Source organism: Chelmon rostratus, chromosome 7 (assembly GCF_017976325.1).
Source record: "Chelmon rostratus isolate fCheRos1 chromosome 7, fCheRos1.pri, whole genome shotgun sequence".
Taxonomy (NCBI): domain Eukaryota; kingdom Metazoa; phylum Chordata; class Actinopteri; order Chaetodontiformes; family Chaetodontidae; genus Chelmon; species Chelmon rostratus.
Genome location: NC_055664.1, coordinates 24,849,055 through 24,869,392, shown reverse-complemented (window position 1 = coordinate 24,869,392; position 20,338 = coordinate 24,849,055). Strand labels below are relative to the sequence as shown.

At 46.3% G+C, this 20,338-nt stretch overlaps 1 protein-coding gene across 2 annotated transcripts in view; it reads left to right on the top strand.

Annotated features, from left to right (window-relative positions):
* cdon (cell adhesion associated, oncogene regulated) overlaps window positions 1–15,994 on the top strand; it is a 30,030-nt gene extending 14,036 nt beyond the window's left edge. For both annotated transcript variants that reach the window (XM_041940552.1, XM_041940553.1), the window contains exons 4-19: window positions 450–596; window positions 685–828; window positions 926–1,216; window positions 1,309–1,578; window positions 4,689–4,963; window positions 5,396–5,570; window positions 7,136–7,252; window positions 7,827–8,030; window positions 8,586–8,767; window positions 9,381–9,486; window positions 11,178–11,300; window positions 11,545–11,736; window positions 12,632–12,927; window positions 13,037–13,116; window positions 14,068–14,330; window positions 15,321–15,994. In XM_041940552.1, the coding sequence (XP_041796486.1) occupies window positions 450–596; window positions 685–828; window positions 926–1,216; window positions 1,309–1,578; window positions 4,689–4,963; window positions 5,396–5,570; window positions 7,136–7,252; window positions 7,827–8,030; window positions 8,586–8,767; window positions 9,381–9,486; window positions 11,178–11,300; window positions 11,545–11,736; window positions 12,632–12,927; window positions 13,037–13,116; window positions 14,068–14,330; window positions 15,321–15,475 (3,020 nt within the window). In that variant the 3' untranslated portion in view covers window positions 15,476–15,994. The remainder of the gene's footprint in view (window positions 1–449; window positions 597–684; window positions 829–925; window positions 1,217–1,308; window positions 1,579–4,688; window positions 4,964–5,395; window positions 5,571–7,135; window positions 7,253–7,826; window positions 8,031–8,585; window positions 8,768–9,380; window positions 9,487–11,177; window positions 11,301–11,544; window positions 11,737–12,631; window positions 12,928–13,036; window positions 13,117–14,067; window positions 14,331–15,320) is intronic.
* The last annotated feature ends 4,344 nt before the right edge of the window (window positions 15,995–20,338 follow it).

Below are 20,338 nucleotides of genomic sequence, written 5' to 3'. Positions count from 1 at the left end.
TTCTGCTCATTTCAAAGCAGGGGGTAGAGAAAGAGCGGAAGTTGCCTTGAGAAACGGAAGGCCATTTTGTGAATGTTGAACACTTAGAAAGAATGCCTGTCCTCGGCGGCCTGCTGCTGAGTGGCGGAGGGGAAGGAAGCAGTAGGAGTTTTTACTCGGGCGCCCTTCCAGATGCCTCTTGACCGGTATCCTTAATGAGCCTTGGGCTTTCCTGTGTAGTGTGTTATGTTCCTGCTGGGATGCTGCTTGCTGTTGGACACTACACTAAGTGGTTGACCCTGATCTGGAACTGTATCAGGCATGAATAGAATCACTCAGTGCAACAATAAACAAACCCAGTGATCCAACACAAACAGCTCGACTCAAGTAGCGCGGTTCGCCTTCATTCTTCACTGCGATACTCAGCACATGTGAAAGTGATTTTAACTTCTTGTTCTCTGTCACTGCAGAAATCTCAGAGTATGGAGATGGCAGACGGCGGTCGTTATCAGTGCAGGAAGGCAGCACTGTTCTTATAGAGTGTCCTCTGCCGCACAGCGTCCCTCCAGCCCTTCCCAGACTAAGAGTTCGAGGGGAGCGGATAGAAGTGTCCACAGGTTTGTTTCCAACCAGCAAATACATGTGAAGGGTTCCTTCTGTATGTTGAGTGGTGACTTTCATAATGTCGCTTCCGTCTCTTTTCAGATGAATATTTAGTTCTTCCATCTGGAAATCTTCAGATTATCTCTGTGTCGGCCCAAAACCAGGGCATGTATAAATGTGGTGCGTTCAACCCTGTTACCGGGGAAACCGTCATGCAGCCTCATGGCACTAAACTTTCAGTGAAGCGTAAGTCTGGTGACACTTAATTTAAGATTCAGCATTATTTTTTTGTGAATGCACGCTGTGTTTTCTGTTATGTAATTTGGTTGACTTGTTTGTTTAGATTCGGACTCCTCGGCCCCTGTGCGGATAGTTTACCCCACCGCCCCAAGGACTGTTTTGGTGCAGCAGTCACAGCCGCTGATACTGGAGTGCGCTGTGTCTGGTAGTCCTGCACCGGCAGCCAGATGGTTTAAGAACGGTAAGGAGGTCACGCCGGGGCCTTCTCACCAGCGACGGCACAACAACCTGGCCTTTGGCGCGGTGGCGAGGGGAGATGAAGGGAGCTACACCTGTGCTGCTGGGAGCGAGCAGGGCACTGTGACCTCCGCTAACTATACTGTGAAAGTTCTTGGTAAGAAAAGGGCATGAAAGGCTGTTGGGGGTGTGGGGACTGCCTGCAGCAGACCTGATGGCGATGTTAACCTTTCGGCCTCTCCCCCACAGAGCCTGTGTCTATAACAGAGGGTCCGACCAACCAGCATATCCCTCCTGGCTCCTCCGTGCGTTTTACCTGCGCAGCGAAAGGAAACCCTTCCCCAAACATCACCTGGCTGTTCAACGCTAACCCCGTCACCCCGTCGCATCGTGTTCAGATCTCTGGATCCTCACTCGTTATTACAGACGTGACACCACAGGATGAGGGCGTGTTTCAGTGTCTGCTGGACAATGGGATCAGCTCTGCACAGTCATACGGGATACTTACGACGCAGTCAGGTGTGTCTCAGTTAAACTAATGCTTCTTGGCCTTAATATGGAGCTATTTCAGCACAGCGTGTATGAGTAAATATCTGAATGGCTCAAACCCAATGAGTGCAGGCAACAAAGAATGAAATGCGTCTTTTGCAACCATGTGGCCTGCACTGTAACCATTCAGCTACTCAAATTACAGCGATATAAAACTCAGAAAATCAGCAAATCCTCACATTTGAGCTGCTGGAACCGGAGAATATGTGGCTATTTTGCTTGATAAAATGAGTTATTCATCCCTGCTGTTCCCAACATTTCCCTTTCAGAACACTTGAAGCAAGATAGAACTGGGTCTAGTGCTGCATCGCCGCTGTGCAGCACTTTTAGATCATGACTACCCTAACAACATGAGTTTGTATGGTGACACTGGAGGGCTCGCAGAGCTCCGGAGTTTATAGATACAAAAGGGAGCAGTTTGAGAAATGCCACATTACTGCAAGCTGTTACAAAAAAAAATCTTGCTGGTGTTGGAAAGGGTAAAGGCATCTTACCGGGCGGGATCTCTGAGGGCCTGCACATACAGTATCTGCAGGGAGTCCTCGCTCTGAGTGTGAATGTGTGCGTGTGTTTTTCTGAGAGCTGGTAGGAGAGGCTTAGCCAAGGCCGCCCTCCTCCTGAGCCTTGAACTGAGCTTGAGCGTGAGAGTGAGCTTTGTGCACGCCGTCGGGGATAAGCCCCCGGACGCTGGAATGTAAGGAGTAGCCGCGGAGGGTTATGACGAGGACCAGACCACCCAGCTGTCAACATCATACACAACTGCCTTTTATTTATTAACACATCACAACCCTCCCCCTCCTCCACCACTCTCCCCCAGGCCTCCCCTCTTCTCCCTCCCCAGCCGCTGTACGCCATGGCCCCATTCCTCAGCTCACCCCTCTATCTGCAGAATGATTAATACAGCCCCGTTCCGTACATTGGGAGTACAAATCAGACAGGATCAGGAGAGTTCACTGCGAAACGTTTGCTCCCCTTCCTCAGACCACGGGAAGAAGAATGAGATTTAATATCTTTTGCCGCAGACCATGTTTCCACACAGAACATAATGATAAGGTGATAAGCGGGATATGCCCAGCAGAGGTAAACACTCTGAGGTCAGTTTGTGTTCACTTGTTTTTTTAGGTACCAGGAACGGGAGCTTATCGAATGCCTTTTGCCTTCACGGTAAACAGAGTCATTGATGTGTGTAGGCTGCTATTGTAATCCAGCGCAGAGAGCAATCTATATGTTTGGTTTTTGGTTTGGTATCGTTGTTTGCATCGCCATGACAACTCCCTGCTTTCATCTGTTAAGTGGGATGTACCACGTGGGAGACGTGGTGTCCTTATTCTGTCATGCGATTGGCTGTTTCCTCGTGTCGTTCCCATCGGCGGCCACTGTGCTCCGCTGCTCATTAATGTGTTATTTAAGGAGTGAGACGCTGCCTTGCACTTTTCTTACTAGTGTCTGCCATTTTATAAAGTAAATGATTCACATATTAAACGAAAAACAGCCAGCAGATAAATGACGGTAATGAAAATAATCGTTAGTTGCAGCCCAACTCACAACTGCCACATCAGGAAGGAGCTATTGTGACGTCAAGGCAGTCAGTTAGGATTAAAAAAGACATTCACTTGTCCTCCAGTAAGCTGGGCTCTGTCCAAAGTGAGGCTCTCGTCTCTGCTGGTAATCCTTTGTGATTTACTGTCACATTTACTCCCAGGTGTTGATCCATCCTTCTAATGGAGCGACCTTTTTCTGGGAAGGCCCTGGCAGCGAGTCTCTGTCCAGGTGTAGGAGCACTTACTGAAGATATATCACTGACTCCTCTCCATCAGGATGGCGAGGCCGCTGTGGCCTGAATTGCCTCCTCCAGTAGCGGCGTGTTGGAGGAGGAGCTGCGGCTGTGGTTAAACTCTGAGTCAGAGCTGTGGAGGGTGGTGAAGGGCAGAGGGAGGGAACACAGGAGAGTGAGTAGGACTGGATGTAGTGCTGGGGTCTGATTCTCTCCGGTATTTTAATGGTTGGCGTGTGGAATGTGTGGCAGCTGGCCACAGTCCCAGGATCAGGTTTAGTGTTACCAGCTCCGGGCTTGTTTGTTTTACAAAATGAACCGGTGCCGCACACTAAACAGGCCGAAACTGGACCCAATACCCTACAGCGTGCCCCTGTGGCAAGCCTCGCTGCTTTAACCTCCCCATCCACTTGTTTAGGTTTTTATATTCAATTATGGAGCTCTTTGACCTCAGTGGTGTGGCTCAGAGTCGAGCGGTTCCTGCTCTTGTGGGCTGTGCCCAGTGTCCTCCAAATGTCTGTGAAATATTCCGCCCAGGCTCTGCCAAGCCGGTGTCAACCATAATAAGGCTCCCAGCGTGCATGATTTGTCCAGGTGGACTGCTCTGGCCCTGGCAAAGATTTAATGAAAAAAACAAACAAAGCGTGATTGTGCAGTGCTGCAGAGATCCAGGTCTTTCATGTTATTTTATGTAGATTAAAAGGCTTCTTTAAAATGTAGAACTTTCCAGCGCTGGTTGTCCTCTGTGAATTTGTAGGGCCACCTCTGTTGGCCACTCATCAGTGTTGCCATTGCTTCAGCTTCTATTACATTGTGCACAGCTTAGATCCGGGCTTTTAATTAAGAAACTACATATACACCATAAAATCTGAAAACCAAAATATACCAATGCATGCTGTCATCTTATACTGGAAGTGCAGTATGTTAATTAGAGTATTTTCTTTTATCTTTCAGTGTTCATATTTGATTGACTACACGTAGGAATGCAACAACATATTATAGTGCAATGTATTGTGTTGCAAAAAGGTGACAATATGAATTTAGAGCTGAAAAATTGATTACAGTATTCGCTAAATCTGATTGGGTGTGACTCCCTAAAGGCAGTAAGTTTTGTTTGCATAATCCCAAAAATGAAATGGCTTTCTGAAGTCTGAGCTGCTGCCTGAAAATTTTGAGATTAAGTTTAAAAAGAAATGGAAATCTAAAGTAAAGTAGCTTGGAGGCAACGAAGTTCACACATAGAATTTTTTTTTCTAATTTAAGTATAAAAGTGACTTAATGTTAAAAGATTTTCTCTCCATGACAGATCCTCAGCTGGGCTCCACTGCCGGTGTGCTGCTGGAGGCCTCACCATCGCTCAACCCCATGCAGAGCGACGAGGGCCACGAGCGCTTCCTGACCGAAGACGAAGGCGGCGCGGTCAACCTGCCGGCCGATAGAGGCGCTGACCGTCCTACTCCAGAGGCGCCGATCATCATCAGCCCGCCTCAGACCCACAAGCCCGACATGTACGACCTGGAGTGGAGGGCTGGCCGCGATGGAGGGAGTCCAATCAACGCCTATTTTGTCAAATACCGTAAGGTGAGGGGAAAAAAAACAGGCTGCCATGTTTCACTTCTTTCTTGCCATTGTCGTAAAAAGGCCTAAACCAACTGAGAATGGGTGAATTTAATTTGCTCATTACTTAAAGAAGTTCAGGCCAGGACCTGAACTCACTCAAAGGTTGGTGATTTTCCTGTGTTTGCTTCAGTAATAAGCTCACTCTGACTATAAAACTGCAGCGGTACTAGTTAAGACTGTTGGCAGCAGGATTGAGTTTCGCTGGAGTTGGAAATTGTGACAGAAATCTCGCAGGGATCGTTTCCGAGGCCGTTCCCTGTCGTTAGTCAGACCCGGAAAGACGCTGAGCGATGAGGGACGGTAGACAGACAGATGATTCGGTTTTTCTCTCCGTCACTCTTAGTCATGTGTTTGTGTTTGTCTGTGTGTGTGGCCTGTCTGTTTGTGCGTCAGGTCGATGAAATGGGAACAGTGGTGGGGAGCTGGCATACGGTTCGTGTCCCTGGCAGTGAGAAGACCCTGCGGCTGTCGGAGCTGGAGTCCTCCAGTCTCTATGAGGTGCTGATGGTGGCTCGAAGTTCAGCGGGCGAGGGCCAGCCAGCCATGCTCACCTTCCGCACCGGCAAGGGTCAGTCCAACCTCCGCCTGTTCAACAGTTGTTGTTAGCTATGTCTATTATGCTGTTTAGTGTTTCTTGTCATATTCGTGGGAATAATTGACCACTGGAAGACATCACTTTACCCCATTTTGCATCAGCAAGAATAGAAAGAGGAACGTTTTCAGCTGCCTAAAGCATCAGCAGTAAATGTCAGGTCTTGGTGTCAGCTCCTCTGAGTTAAAGAGCATCTGCTTGTTTCTGGACTGGAGATTTTGCTCTGACATTCAACAGACAGTCGGAAAGAAGAAGCAGACACATGCATCTCTTTCTCCGTCGTCTCGTGGGAGCTAAAAAGAATGCAAAGCACACTGTGTTTTCGAGTCGGGGTGTAAGAAAATGCACTACGGCTTTCTGTGGTGATATCTGTGTTTCTACCTTCAGAGCGAACCCATGTAATCACATTATGTTTGTGATTTCTGGAAGAAGAAGTATTTCCAACCAAGCAAAGTTTTGGCTCCAGCAGAATTAAATGAGTTCAGTTTGTGTGGGATGTGTGGAATTAATAACTGAAGTAAAAGCAGACGAGACAGACTGAGGATAAGTGAATACACCAGAACATGAAGTGATGACGCTTCATTAACGTGCTGGATATTAAAAATGTTTCCTATACAGCCATTCACTCTCCTGAGGGTGGATTATTCCTTTAAATGACTGCTTTTACCACATCGTCCAATTATAATCCTACGTACCATCATAATGATCGGTATCATAATCACAGTGAATGACTGTGAGCATGTTTTCTGGGTTTTTGAGACAAATAAAAATAAGAACAACCGCAACTGTTCCAAAAACTAACAATAATGCTCTACCACAGCAGGGTTGACAAAATGTTCCCGGTCAGAAATATGTGAAATACTGCCAAAACCCACACAGATGACTGTATCCAAAGGGTGGTTCCTTCACAAAATGATCCCGGACCAAAAAATGCCAACTTATGTTCCAACTTATGTCCAGTTACAGCTCCAAACTCACCAAAACATCGCCACCTCCCTGAGGAATATTTGACTTCCTCTCAATGTCTGGGAATCTTCTTATTTATTCATTTAACTGTTCAGTCATGTTTGAATTATATGTAAAAAGTACCTCCTTCCTCCACACTGCTAGAAATATTATTCTGGTGAGAAAAAATACTTAATTCAAAGGCATAGAGAGTCCAAAATATATCAAAATCACCTAACCTTCAGTAACCTGAAAGACATAACAGACCTCAGCGACGGCTGCATCCTTCTTTAGAAACATAGAAACCACACAATTATTGTTTAAGCTTCAATGTAATGCAGTTAGCCTGAGGTTTCATCTGAGCAGCAGCACAGGACGAGTGTGTTGTTCTGTGTAAGTGCGGAGCTGTCAGATGGAAACCTGAAACCCACCCTGATAAAACCCGAACAGCTCCGGAAACCAGGAGGAAACGTAAGATTTCAGAGCCACCATCCCATCCGGAGCTGCTCCGTGTGCTGTTGGTGGAACTGATAGCCCTGAAGACCTGTTGGACCTTGTTTTTTTCTGATTCCCAGTGTTTCTTTGTCCTCCCTCAGAGAAGAGCACCACCTCCAACAAGAATCCGTCCAAGCCTCCCGTCATCTCCGTGCCCCCGAAGGCTCCGGAGGACAAAACCCCCAACACGCACTTTGGCGTCGTCATACATGACAGAGGTAGGTGTAGACGCGCCCCCCCGGGCGTCTGCTGCAGCTGCTGTGCAGACGCCGATGGCGGGACGTCGTGGAAGTTATGAGGCGTCCTGTCGTGGAGGTGGTTACTGTGGGGTTCATGACCGGGCCGTGCTGAATAGATCTCAGAGCTTAATGTTTAGATGTGGTCTGCTTTGCTTCTTTCTGCCTCGGAGTACAAACAGTGAAACGATAGTTGACACCCTGTAATGACTCTCTGGATGAAGAATGCTGTAAGCAGAAAACTGTGAGATTGCGCACGGCTTTCGGGTCAGACCTGTGTGTGTGTGTGTGTGTGTGTGTGTGTGTGTGTGTTTTTACTAACCCTCTTTTCTCTCTCGCTCTCTCCTGCCCTCTCTAACTTTGTGGCTAAGAGCCCAGGCAGTAAGTACACATTACACCATGGCATGCTGCTTCACTGTGATGTGTATTCTTTTCGTTTTTTGCTTCCTCTGTGAACTTGTTCCACTCGTACATGAGTCGGGATGCAGCGATGACTGGCTCTCTCTGCCCCTTCGCACGAACCAAACGTTTATTCCCTCATTTGTTTCCGTCCCAGTCCCCGAGGCTCCCGATCGCCCCACCATCTCCATGGCGACTGAAAGTTCGGTGTACGTCACCTGGATCCCGAGAGCCAACGGCGGCTCTCCGATCACAGCGTTCCGTGTGGAGTACAGGCGTGGCCGCAGCGCAGAGTGGGTCGTTGCTGCGGATAATATCTCACCTCTCAAACTGTCCGTGGAAGTTCGCAATCTGGAGCCCGGTGAGCTTTCACACAGATCAAAACTCTTCTCTTCAGTCCGCTGAAGCAGAACGCGATTCCTCCGCTCAGATAAGGGTCTCCTGATCCTGGAAAAAACACACAGCTCACTGCTTATTTGTCTTAGCTGTATTTTTCTAAAGAGTGTTACCAGTTGACCTTAATCCAGACTGATAATATTTGATTATTTTAGTTTATTTAGTAGCCGAAGCATGATGCTGCACGATGCATGGAGAAGGAAAAAGTCTCCAGCAACACTTGCAGTATAAGTGTGTTTGGCCCAAAGTGTTAAAGACATGCGATCATTGTTTTGTGGTACAACAATAATAGATTTTTTGCAACTTGGTAATTACTGTATCATAATATTTGAAAAAAAGTAGATAACATATAGAATAAACCTCTAATAGAATAAAACATTCTATTAAATAAAATAAGGCTGCTTGAGCTCAGACTAAAAATGAATCATTAGAAACACAGATTTGATGAAATTGATGGCACAGGGTGATATTCGGCCGCTGCTCACCACCACTGTACTGTAACATTGCGTTTCTGTCTCAGGCTCCACCTACAAGTTTCGCGTCGTGGCCATGAACATGTACGGCGAGAGTCCTCACAGCATCCCCTCGAAGCTGTACCAGGTGCCTCAGGCCAGCCCGCGTATCGCAGACCGCCCTGTGGTCGGACCTCACATCTCATCCACAGACGCCATCAGCGACACGCAGATCATGCTGCGCTGGACTGTGAGTACGCCGCTGACATGCAGTGCAACAGCCGTAGCACCAGTGGAGGAAGACTTTCATGCAGCAGAATGTCATTTTATGTCCTCTGCTGCTCATCTACTTCACTGCTGCACCTGTAAAAAACAGACATGAGCAGTCACACTTATTTGGAGGAGAAAGAAAACCCAAACCCACATGAGTCGCAGTTGCTTTCCTGTGCAATGAGGGATTATTACAGACATGTGGGTGCGCTCACTTCTGGTGGTTCTTTGGCCGCTTGAGACTCAATCAGCCCTTTAATTGAGCGCCTGTGCTGATTGGAGCTCTGCTGTAACAGAGACTAAGAGGCCCTGTCCTTCTCGGTTTTTGATTCGCCTCTCTTCAAAGCTGTTTCTCCTCCTCACGGCAGTTTGGGCCTCAGATGGATGCCGATAGTTCCCCACATTTACCTCACCTCAGACAGGCTCATTATTTCCTGAACTTCAGACGGACAGTGCAATCACAGTCTTACTTCCAGTCCTGCACATCTGCTGATAACAAGCCCTGCCATTAGTTGCTGGAAAATTTCCTCTCTTTGTATAATAATTGCCCACCAGATCGCAGCTAACGTAATCTTTTTTCCACCCCCTTCCAGTATAGTCCCTCGAGTAACAACAACACTCCAATCCAGGGCTTCTACATTTACTACCGGCCCACAGACAGCGACAACGACAGCGACTACAAAAGAGACGTGGTCGAAGGTGAGTGGAGATGCGGATTTTTATGTTTGTGTGTTTGTGTTTCCTCTGCAGATTGAGTGTGTAGATTGTTTGTCGACAGCCCCGTCCTGTCCCCGACGTCAAGCTCGCGCTCTGCAGATAAACTAGGAGCTGGGAGGGTAATGGATACTCAGTGTCAAGAGTGGGGTGTAGTGAAGAGGGACGTTTCTGCCGTTTGATTTATAGAGAGTGCCGTCGCTGGGCAGCAGGGCTTTCTGAAATCTGTTTTTAATAAATGGTTGCCAGAGCTGAAATATGAGGCCGGCCAGAGGAGAGGGGCTCAGGTTGCTGCGTGGAATGCTAACAGTGGAGCCTGGTACAGGAAGGGAAGGCGGGACGTCCTTTCACTCCGCCCAGCTCTTTAACATCTGAGCATCTACATTTCCTCAAACTCCTCACTGTCAGGGACACACGTCTGCAGAGCCAGCACCCAGCGAGCGGTGTTACGGTGATTCCAAGGTCAAATATGTCCCACATCTTGGTTAAAAATGATTGTATTTCAATAGTATTTATGATTTGATAGTATTTAGGTACCATTGAAAAAACAGTAATAAGTAACTTAGACATCTAGAAACATGTTAACTAGTCCAGTGTGAGATAAACTTTGTAAAATTTACCAATTATGACGAACTATCCAACAATTATCCAACTAAAACGTATGATTTGATGATAATAATAAAAGTCCAGATGTTTTTTTTTTGCCTGCAAATCACCAAATCTGTGCTTATTTTATCCTATATAAGTGCCGGTATGGTACCTAAGTTTCACTACCAACACGATTTACTTTTTATGTTCGTGTATAGATGAAAGTTTCCAAATGCATCACAATCTATTGTCTTAACAATCGTATCCGTATAAGAGCTTATCATACAAGACAAACTATCAGGAGCCAGCGGTTTGATTCTCAGTGCGTCGTCCTGAGGTTCAATAGCTGCCCTACATGCCTGCTGGAGTCACTTTCCCTTCAGATAATCTTCATGTGTCTTGTTTAAAACTGCGCATTTGAGCTTCTGAATCATAGCAGCGCGTAGCTTTAACTTCAGCAGCATCTTTCTTTCGTCGTTCGCACTCACAACAACAACATCCACGTAGCACACGTGCCGTGATTTATTCTACTTCATACTGAACAAAACACAGCAAGAGCAGCAGCTCGTTTCAGCCTCATTTGTTGGAAATGTAGCATTTCCATGTCGTAGATTGTCGTCTCATCTGTGATTTCAGAGCACGTAGCAGTGTGATTGTGTGTGGTAGTGCGGCAGTGGTGTGTGTGTGTGTGTGTGTGTGTGTGTGTGTGTGTGTGTGTGTGTGTGTGTGTGTGTGTGTGTGTGTGTGTGTGTGTGTGTGTGTGAATACTGGAGGCAAGCCAGGACAAACATGAAGCTGCCATATATGGAGCTCGTCTAGAGTAAAGCAACTGTCTGGAGCCTCGTGGGGCTGACGGAGTAAGAGAGGAGGGTGTGGGGTGGGCTGAAGCAGAGAGAGAGAGGGGGGGGGGGGGTGAATGAGAGAGCGAGCATGAAGGAACATGACCTCCACGAAAGTGTGAGACACGAAGAGAAGGAGGAGAAGTGGGTTTACACAGGATTTAAAGCAGCGCGATCAACGCCGGCTCCGAGAGGAAGTGATTTCTCACGCTTCTTTCTCCTCCTCCCTCCTCTCTCTCGCATTCTCAGGTGTGAAACACTGGCACATGATTGGACATCTCCAGCCCGAGACCTCCTATGATATCAAGATGCAGTGCTTTAATGATGGCGGAGAGAGCGAATACAGTAACGTCATGATCTGTGAGACCAGAGGTAAGAAAACACAAACTGCGCTGCATAAGACATGACTCATGCATCGAGCAAACCTCCACTTCATCAGAAGTCCAGGCATGTTTCTGCCAAGGCTGTAGCTTTAATGACGGGTATGATCGCCATAATTACACAGCATAAATGGACTGAGTTTTATGAGGCTAACAACAATGGTTTGCATTTTATAGTTTGCTTATTTTTTTTGTTGCTAGCGAGTAAAAAGCTGTTCCTCCTCCCTCTGCTGCAGCACGTCAGTCCCCGGGGGCGCCCAGCCAGCACCCCATCACCCCACCCGGCCCCCACCCGCAGGAGCCGCCCAGCCCACCTGGAGGACTGCTGTACCTGATTGTGGGCTGTGTTTTGGGAGTGATGGTGCTCATCCTGCTGGCTTTTATCGCCATGTGCCTGTGGAGGAATCGGCAGCAGAACAACATGCACAGTGAGTCTGGAGACGAGCTAAACCCAGAGCTAGCATAAAGAAGAAGTGTAGCTGCTGTGAGGTTTGGGATAATGTGTTTGAAAACCATCCATCATATCGTGCATGTTGTCTTCGAACCAACTTTTACTGTAGTTCACATCAAAATGAATCTGTAGCACAGGCACACACACAAAGAGTTAACTCCATTTTAGCTGTCTCATATATAAAGCTAGTTGGCCCCAAGACAGCTTGTGCAGCATATTCCAAGTGTTCGTAGTGCATACACCGATCCCACAGCGCTTGCAAAAATGTTTGTTGGATGGACTCTTTTCCAGAGCTTTTGGATCTGTAAATAGTTGAGGTTTTATAGCTTATAGGTTTTGTGGAAAAGCTGATCGAGTCACAGGTGCTAACTCTCTGTGAGATGATTCAGAGTGATTTTCTTTTTTTCTGCAAAATGAGTTTCAGCACTGACACCACGATGATTCTTAACACAAGCTGCTAATGAGAGCATTTCTACAGTAATTGTTTTTGTAGTTTTTGTGAAATTCTGATATATAGAGAGCCAACTAAAATATTTGATAAAGATAAAAAAAATATATATATACAGTTGTTCCAGTGCAAAATTTCAGTACTTGATACATAAAAAGGCTTCACACTGACAAATAGTTAAAGTGGCTCTTCTGATGCACAAAAGAAATATGTTTATTTCCTATCCAACCGGTTAAAAAGTGTGGAAAAAACAAGTGGACAATTTGTTCATAGGAACATTGTCAGATACGTTTACCACTTAATTCTGTGTCTAAAATAAGTATTTTTTCTTGTTGTGATGAATTATTCATTTAGATAAACTAGATCAGGCTGGTTTCTACCTTTATCCTCACCTGCCTCTCCATCGCCTCCTCTGTCTCTGTAGAGTACGACCCCCCCGGCTACCTGTACCAGCCAGCAGAGATGAACGGCCATGTTCTCGAGTACACAACGTTGCCCGGCTCCAGCCGCATCAACGGCGGCGTCCACGGCGGCTACGGACACAGTGGTCCCATCTTACCCCAGGGGTGCCATCACCTCCATCACAAGCTCCCCAACGGCTTGGCCCTGCTCAACGGCACCGGCAGCCTGTTCTCACCCGGACACCCGCACAGCCACGATGGCACCCTGCCCCACAGCACCCGGGACTGCGAGCACTCGCACCCACACCACCACCATAACGTGAGTCCTGCAGCCCAGACGCAGACACAGTATTCTGGAAAACCTACACTGGACACCATGATGTTCAAGTATTAAATGATTCTCTTGTTCTCTTGTGTTCTCTTGTCAGGGTGGAGGCTTGTACACAGCTCTTCCCCAAACAGACTCATCTGACTGTATGAGCTGTCAGAACCTCTGCAACAACAACAGGTAAGAGAAGACGCCTGATAATCTACCTTTGAATAATTTATCCTTTTTTGAAAGGGATTCTGGTGTGTGATCCGCACCTTGATATCTATTATCAGAAGATTTTCTGAGCTGTTTCACTCCAGAGAATTTACTGTTAGTGTCTGTTACTGTTAGTGTCTTCCTGAAGCACCTGAACTTTTAGGTTACATGACATAAACATAACTTCTTGGTGAAACGTGTTGCAAATCAACCTGCTCCTCTTAAAAAAATCTGCATTTCTTGGGGTGAAAATTGGAAAACACGGAAAAACAAACGCCTTATGAGTATCACAAGGAAATGCAGATTATTCCCGTTTCATCAGATGCAGCTGAGCAAAACACACGCACACACACACACAAGCACACACACATTCCCCCTCCTGCTACTCCTGTTTATGTACTTAAGGGTCTCCAGCATCACAGTTTACCCTGTGTGCACCCAGCCAGCAGACCTAATGAGCCCTGTGTTTATTTACCTCCGGCTGCTGGGAAAAGAGGGGGCGTGGTCACAATCCAATCATGTACCGATGGAGGGAAGCTGAGTTCAGAGAAACATGGGGAAGCTCGCTACATGCAACTGTCTGCGTTTGGGAACTCCACTGGAGAGAAAAACCACAATGTGTCAGAGTTAGTCAGAGGCAGCGAGGCTGGACCTTTCATCTGCAGCTCAACTGTTGAAAACGCTTTTTGCAGCTGTGCTAGAGTGCTCCAGTTGTGTTGGAGCTGTCATTGTTTTGTACGCTGTTAGGAGTATTAAGACAAGGCTTTTCTGTGTCTGGTGGAAACCCACAGATATCTGTAGAGAGGAAGAACCAGCGTGGTATGTGAAGCGCCATGCTGAGAGTTGTCAGTGGGTGAGCACTCAGCAGCGAACGGGCACCTTATAAACGAACGTGTCCCGCTTTTCTTTCCGTCTCCCTCTGTCTCTGTGCAGATGTTACAACAAGACCAATGGCACTTTCTCCAGCGGCACTCTGCCTCTAATGCATCGCGTGGCGCCTTGCCAGCAGGACGGCCTGGAGATGGTGCCTCTGGGCCAGGTTTCATCCCAGTGCCACGGCCCCGACGGCCAGATGCACTCTGGTGACCAGGGGGCCGACGCAGGGTACCGGCCAGACGAGCACAAGGAGTCCTCGCCCTCACAGCATTCCTGCTGTCTGGTCGGGAACAATGAAAACTGTCCAGCAGACAACACTGGTGAGACACATTTTTATACTGAATGCCCACAAAATCTTTCCAAGTATTTTCCACTTTATTCTTTCTCTTCCTCCTCTCTCTTTCTGCTGTTCTCTCACTTCTCTGTTACACAGAACCAGTAGAGTGATACTATTCAATATGAGAATGGAATATGATCATAGAAAAGCTCATGCAGTAATACCTACATAATGTTTTTAAATCTTTGTCAATTTAAGACGCCTTTTAACGGTAAGATGATAGTAGCATCTTTTAGTTGTGGCTTGTGGCCAGTGAAGTATTTCATGATAAATGTAGGAGTAACAGAGAATGACATAATTACATCAGATCGCCTCCACAGCAATCTATATGAGTATACTGGCACATTCAGCCCTGGCAATTACAGGCATACTTCAGCATTTTGGGAAGTATGCTTATATGCTTTCTTGGCAAAACACAGTTGAGAAGATTGACACCACTCTCACATCTGTCCAGGAAATATAAGGCTACAACCAGCAAGTGCCATTTTTAAACTTTGTTTTTTTGTCCAGATTAAACAAATATAACATCAGTGATAGAAGCAGGCTAGCTGTTCGCCTCTGTTTCCTGTCTCTGTGCTAAGCTAAGCTAAGCTAGCCTGCGCCTGGCTATAGCTTCATATTTACAGCACCTGCATGACATCAACCTTTTCACCCAACTCTGGGCAAGAAAGCGAATAAGTATATTTTCCCAGAATGTCAAACTACTTCTTTCAGAGCCATAAAACAAATTCCCAGAGAATTAGTGACTATATTCATGTACAAACCCTGATGGTTACAAACTATTGTAAACTCAAACTCTGACAGTTCTTCTTATGTGTAAGTTTTTATATCATTACCGATCCGCATGTTGTATGCAGACGGCTATGCAGCATCACCACAAATTACACTGTGGGCCTCTGCAGAATCTGTTCTTGTCTTTCTTAATATGAAGTATAAACCAAAGACTCTCTCCTCTCTCTCTCCCCCCATGCAGCTGAGGAGGAGCTGGAGTGCGTGGACACGGAGGGGCCTGTGGTGTGCTGGGAGAGTCTCGGCCTGCCAGACTTGGACTGTGACGAAAAGCCTGGGTGGATCTCCAGCAGCAGCCTGGCGGGAGAGCTGATCCAGCCCAGCCCACAGGAGGTCTGAACGCAGCCCACACACAAACAGGCTCTCCTGCAGCTTGGAGAGTTTAGCGAAACGAGGAGACCGACTGAGAGACTGGTGGAAATGTGACAGAGGAAGGAAGAGTTCCTGCGACGGGATAGTCAGAGACACTGCAAGCTACGGTGACAAGGACACAAAACTCTCGATGGACTGAGCTGAGAAGAGCGGCGTGGGACAAGCGAGCGACCACAAGAGACTGAGAACAAAGCCAGATGGAGCGAAACACAAAGAGCAAAAGAAACGTTGCTCGAAGACAGAAACTGTATCCCACTGGAGGGAAGACTCTTGTAAAAGATCAAAAACTCTTTAGATGACTTATTTATTTTTTGTAGTAGTAAAATATTATTTCATATGAATGTATCTGTTTTTAAAGGAAAAAAAGTTTGTCTTTTATATTATTTATGCCTTTTGGATGAGAAATACTTTTTATTTTTTGTTGTTTTGTCCCTTAGCAATTGTCCGTGTAAAGTTTTGTAATAATATAAAGAGAAGCTATGGAAGAGTAAACAGCAGTCTATTTCCAATGTCTTTCCTGCCCTCCTTCATGGGCCCAATGAGTGATTGCCGTAGTGAATTTCCCAGCCCCGGTCCAAACCCATCGATATTTCTGGCAGGCCTTTGATGTGGCTCTGTGATGGGCTGTTCCACTGCAGTGACCCCTGAACGGGGTGAACACTCCCTGCACTGTTCAGATTAAGGCTGCTGCTCTTTGCTTCAGTGAATACTTGATAGCTTGTCGCTTTGCGCAGAACGCACCGTCGCTTTGAGAGCACTGTTGACCTACTGGCCCCAATCTGCTGGAGAAGCGGAGTAGTTACATCGGAACAAAAATTGTTAAGCATGAGCAGCCCTCTCACACAAATCTTTGCATAATTAATGCTCCATCCAGAGAAAACTTCATCCTCGCACATCAATATGGCATGCATGGTATGTAAGAGTCAGATAAGAAAACATTTTTCACAAGTAGATTGTTTCATTTCATCGTAGTGAACATTACTTTGAGGGACATTGTTTCCAGAGAGACACAAGGCTGTTTCACTCAAGCTTGGAGGAGAAATCTCAGAAACTCAAAACTTAATCACATGAGACCGAAACTGCAAAGCTGGGTACCGCCGGGGCCAAGAGGGAAAATATATTATTTTGTGATTATTTTGTGATCACAATGTAGGAAAGTTGGTAAAAGTTGTCTCAGTTAATGACATTACAGTCCATGATTTCTGGGAACTGAGGGTTGAATTGCCAGATGGAGCTGCTAATATGCAAAGTAGTCTGGTGTAGCTTTATATCTAACTGTATAGAGCGAAATGGAAAGCGGTATGTTAGAAGTTAGAAGTGAAAACGAGAAGTTCTGTCATCAGGAGTTGTTGTGTGATGCTCCTGATGTGTGAGCACTCTGCAGATAACTCCTCTGTAAAACACTTGTAATACATCTCAGGTTTCAGTCTTTGCTGGCCAAACCCTTCTTCTGAAGCCTTAAACCCTCCGTTGGTTTTAAAATAATCTCCATGGTGTGCTGGCTGATTGGAGTTGATAGGATTGCAGCGGGCAGATGACAGGGCTGGCCGTGCTTCGCTGAGGATGACTGGTACAGGCTTTCCATGCCTGGTGCCTGTCTGCCTGTGTTTGTGCCAGAGTCGGCTGCCAGTCCTCAGGCCCCGGCTCGCCTGGCATCTCTCCTCCCCCTGATGGTATACGGGATATTCCTGGCACCCGGATTTACTCGCCTGCTGCTGAGGCGTGGCACAGCCTCTTCCGGCTGTTATTTTTAGTCTCGATGGAGACTGGCGGCATTCGCTCAGTTGACTTGACTCAAACTCGGTTCTTTTCCAGGAATAGCCTGCCTGTGTTTCGCAGCCTTGAAACATTGAAATGTTTTAGATGATTTTGTTTCTGATGTGTGAATCCAAAACAAAAAGTGTCTTGACTGCTGAATTAGTGGAAGAACCGGCCATTCTCTGCACGATCTCATTAAGTTTCCTTTCATCTTTTATTTTGTGTCATTCGACTGTCCGCTATGATTCCCTCGCTGCCATTAGGAAGAGAAAGGAGCAAAACAATGGGGAGGAAATGAAGCTGGAAACGAAAGAGAAATGGTCCGGGGAGGAAGAGGGGATGCTGACAGATGCAGGCTGGGCTGATGAGGAGAAGATAAGGGCAGGGTTGTCTCTAAATGAGCTGCTTCTCCATCTCCCACGTCTATCAGTCGGCACTCTCCCTCAGCCCTGCCCTGCACCCTCTACCCACGCAGCTACACCCCTTCATTAAGGAGCCCATGGGAACAAGAAAGCTCATTGTCCGCCCTGGAATTTCTGCCCCTTGCTGCAGAGCCGACCTGTTAACGCCAGTCCCTCTCCCCTCCGCCCACCATTCTTCCTCTCTCTCCCCTCTCCAGCACACCCTGAATGAATGCAATTCTTATGAATCGGGCAGTGTGTTGTTAACTCGCTTGATTCAGCCCCGGGCGGTTTTATCCTTGAGATGTCACAAACCACAAGTGAAGCATGTTGTGGTTGGATGAACTCCAACAGCATTCCAGTGGGTCCCTGCAAAAGATGAGCTCATACGACTAACAATCTATATGTTCGCTGAAGTATATCCACCATTTATTTATTTATTTATTTATTTATTTATTTATTTATTTATTAGCAGGCTCAAGTCTTGATGCATGAAGATGTCACACAGCAAACATTCAGCTTTCAGGTTTTCATGCTGATGTAACCGTAATATTTGTACACTGCACCTGTTGGATATAATCAGGGGAAAAACAGAAACACTGTCTGGCCTTTAAACCAGCTGCATCCATTTAACTGCCCCATTTTCTCCCCGTCAATAGAATCAAACTTTCAGACAGACGTTACCGGTATTCACATGAGTCAGAAGATATTCTGAGAGCCACACTTTCTGATAAATAAATCAGCTATGCAGTCGTTTTTATTCACCAATCACTCGAGGATATCAGTGCACGGATATGGGTAATGTTCAGTTTATTTACATCAATTTCAGGGACATTTGTTGAATGTGCAAGGATTTCTGTCAAGGTGTCTGTCAGTTCAAAGAAGTGATTCAGGAATGAGAGCTCGTGGTCTCCAGTGATGTGCTTTAAAATGTCGGCATGTCTCTCTCTCCATCCAAAGTGACAACACACAGTAGTTCAGTAATGAGTGCAGTCTAATGCACGAAAGAAAAACAACACAGCAGGGTGGCAATTAGAATTAAACAGAAACAGTAATGAACAATATATTTCAAGAAAAACAAACAAAAAAATAGTCTTGTCTGATGAACCCGCTATCCAGATGGCTTTAATAATTAACACAACACAAGGCTGGTTAAGTATTTGAAATGGAAACCACAACCTCAGGTCTGCATTGTGTCACGCTTCATAAGTTTATATGGCTGCAAAGATTGCAGGACACAATAGCAGTCTTTCAGTGATCAAAGCGTTTGAGTGTGCATTACAGTCCAGTCTGCTGCTGAAGAGTCCATTCAACCGAAACATAATGTCTCACTTGACTCTTCTGGTTTTTAGCCCGGTAATTTGTGGTTTATTTGCCCAGGCTGTGAGTGACCTGTGACCTGAGTTTTCTGCCTCCACACCAATGCAATGGAGGTGAGAGGAGCTGTATTTGTGATGCTTACAGAATTAAAAAAAACACATTTAGAAAATGTTCAGCAAGGTGCCAGTCCGGTCTCAGCCTCCCTGTTACACCGGATCATCCACAGACCAGAACTTTGTTGCCAGGTTCATATGTAGGCGCTCCAGCAACTTTGTCTGTAAGGTTGGTGGAAGAAAGGGTCAAAATCAATGCAGCAGAGGCTGAAATAACCCCATTTTTAGTCCCTTTTATGGGCAAAACTATGAAGAATGCTTGATCCTACACTTCCCATAATGAAACTCAGTAGCACACTCACCCCCATCTTTCCCGAGTTAGCTATCGCTCGGACTCTCTCAGACTTGATAAATCTCCCCTCAGAGTCATGTGACAGCTGTTTACAGGTTGAGCAGCACTTCCCAGGACGAGTCAACACGTGTGTCAGATTGGTGACGTTTCTATTTAACTGCACATTTTCTCAGGTGACAGGTGACAGCTACATTTTCCCATTCGCCTTCACTGTGCTGTGGTGGGGGGAAAACTTAGAAACAGATATCTCAAATCATTGGGTAAATAAAACCAAAAAGATCTGCATGGCTGGATGCTTTTAGAGATAAGTTTGAGAGGATGTTATTTGTATGAAGCAACTCTTTAAAGCAGATAGTTTGAAGATGCACACCGTGGTTATGAATTTTATAAGTAGACATTAATGCAGGACACTTCTGTAGTGATGAGACTGAAAGTGATCATCAGTCCTCCACATCCAGCCGGGTGAAGTAGAAAGTTATCCGGTTTCCATCGTCTGTATCATACAAAGCCTGGCAGGTGTACATCCCCTCTGCGTCCTTCTGGAGCTCCTCTATGACTAAAGCAGAGGTGTTGACGGGGACCAGCATATGGCTCAGGCTGCTGGACTGAGAATGCACCTTCGGGCCCTGTCCATAGTTGTAAGCCACTGGTACATTGTTATCAGTTCCTGGTTTGGTGAAGCCCCAGATGAAGATGGTGGGCATGGTGGAACCACAGTCCAAGGTGACTGAGCCTCCTGCTGTCACTGTAGCATGGGAGAGAATGTACTCCACCTCCTCGGGGTCAATTATCTCCAGACCTGTAACACAAGACTGCTGAAGTCAGTTGCTATTACTGTAAGGAGAGAAAACTTCTTCTGCGCATCGGCCTAAAAAATTATTGACAGATGTTTATTAGGAAATGTCTTCAGAAAAGTTTTATAAGACCTCACAGTTTGTTGGGAAAG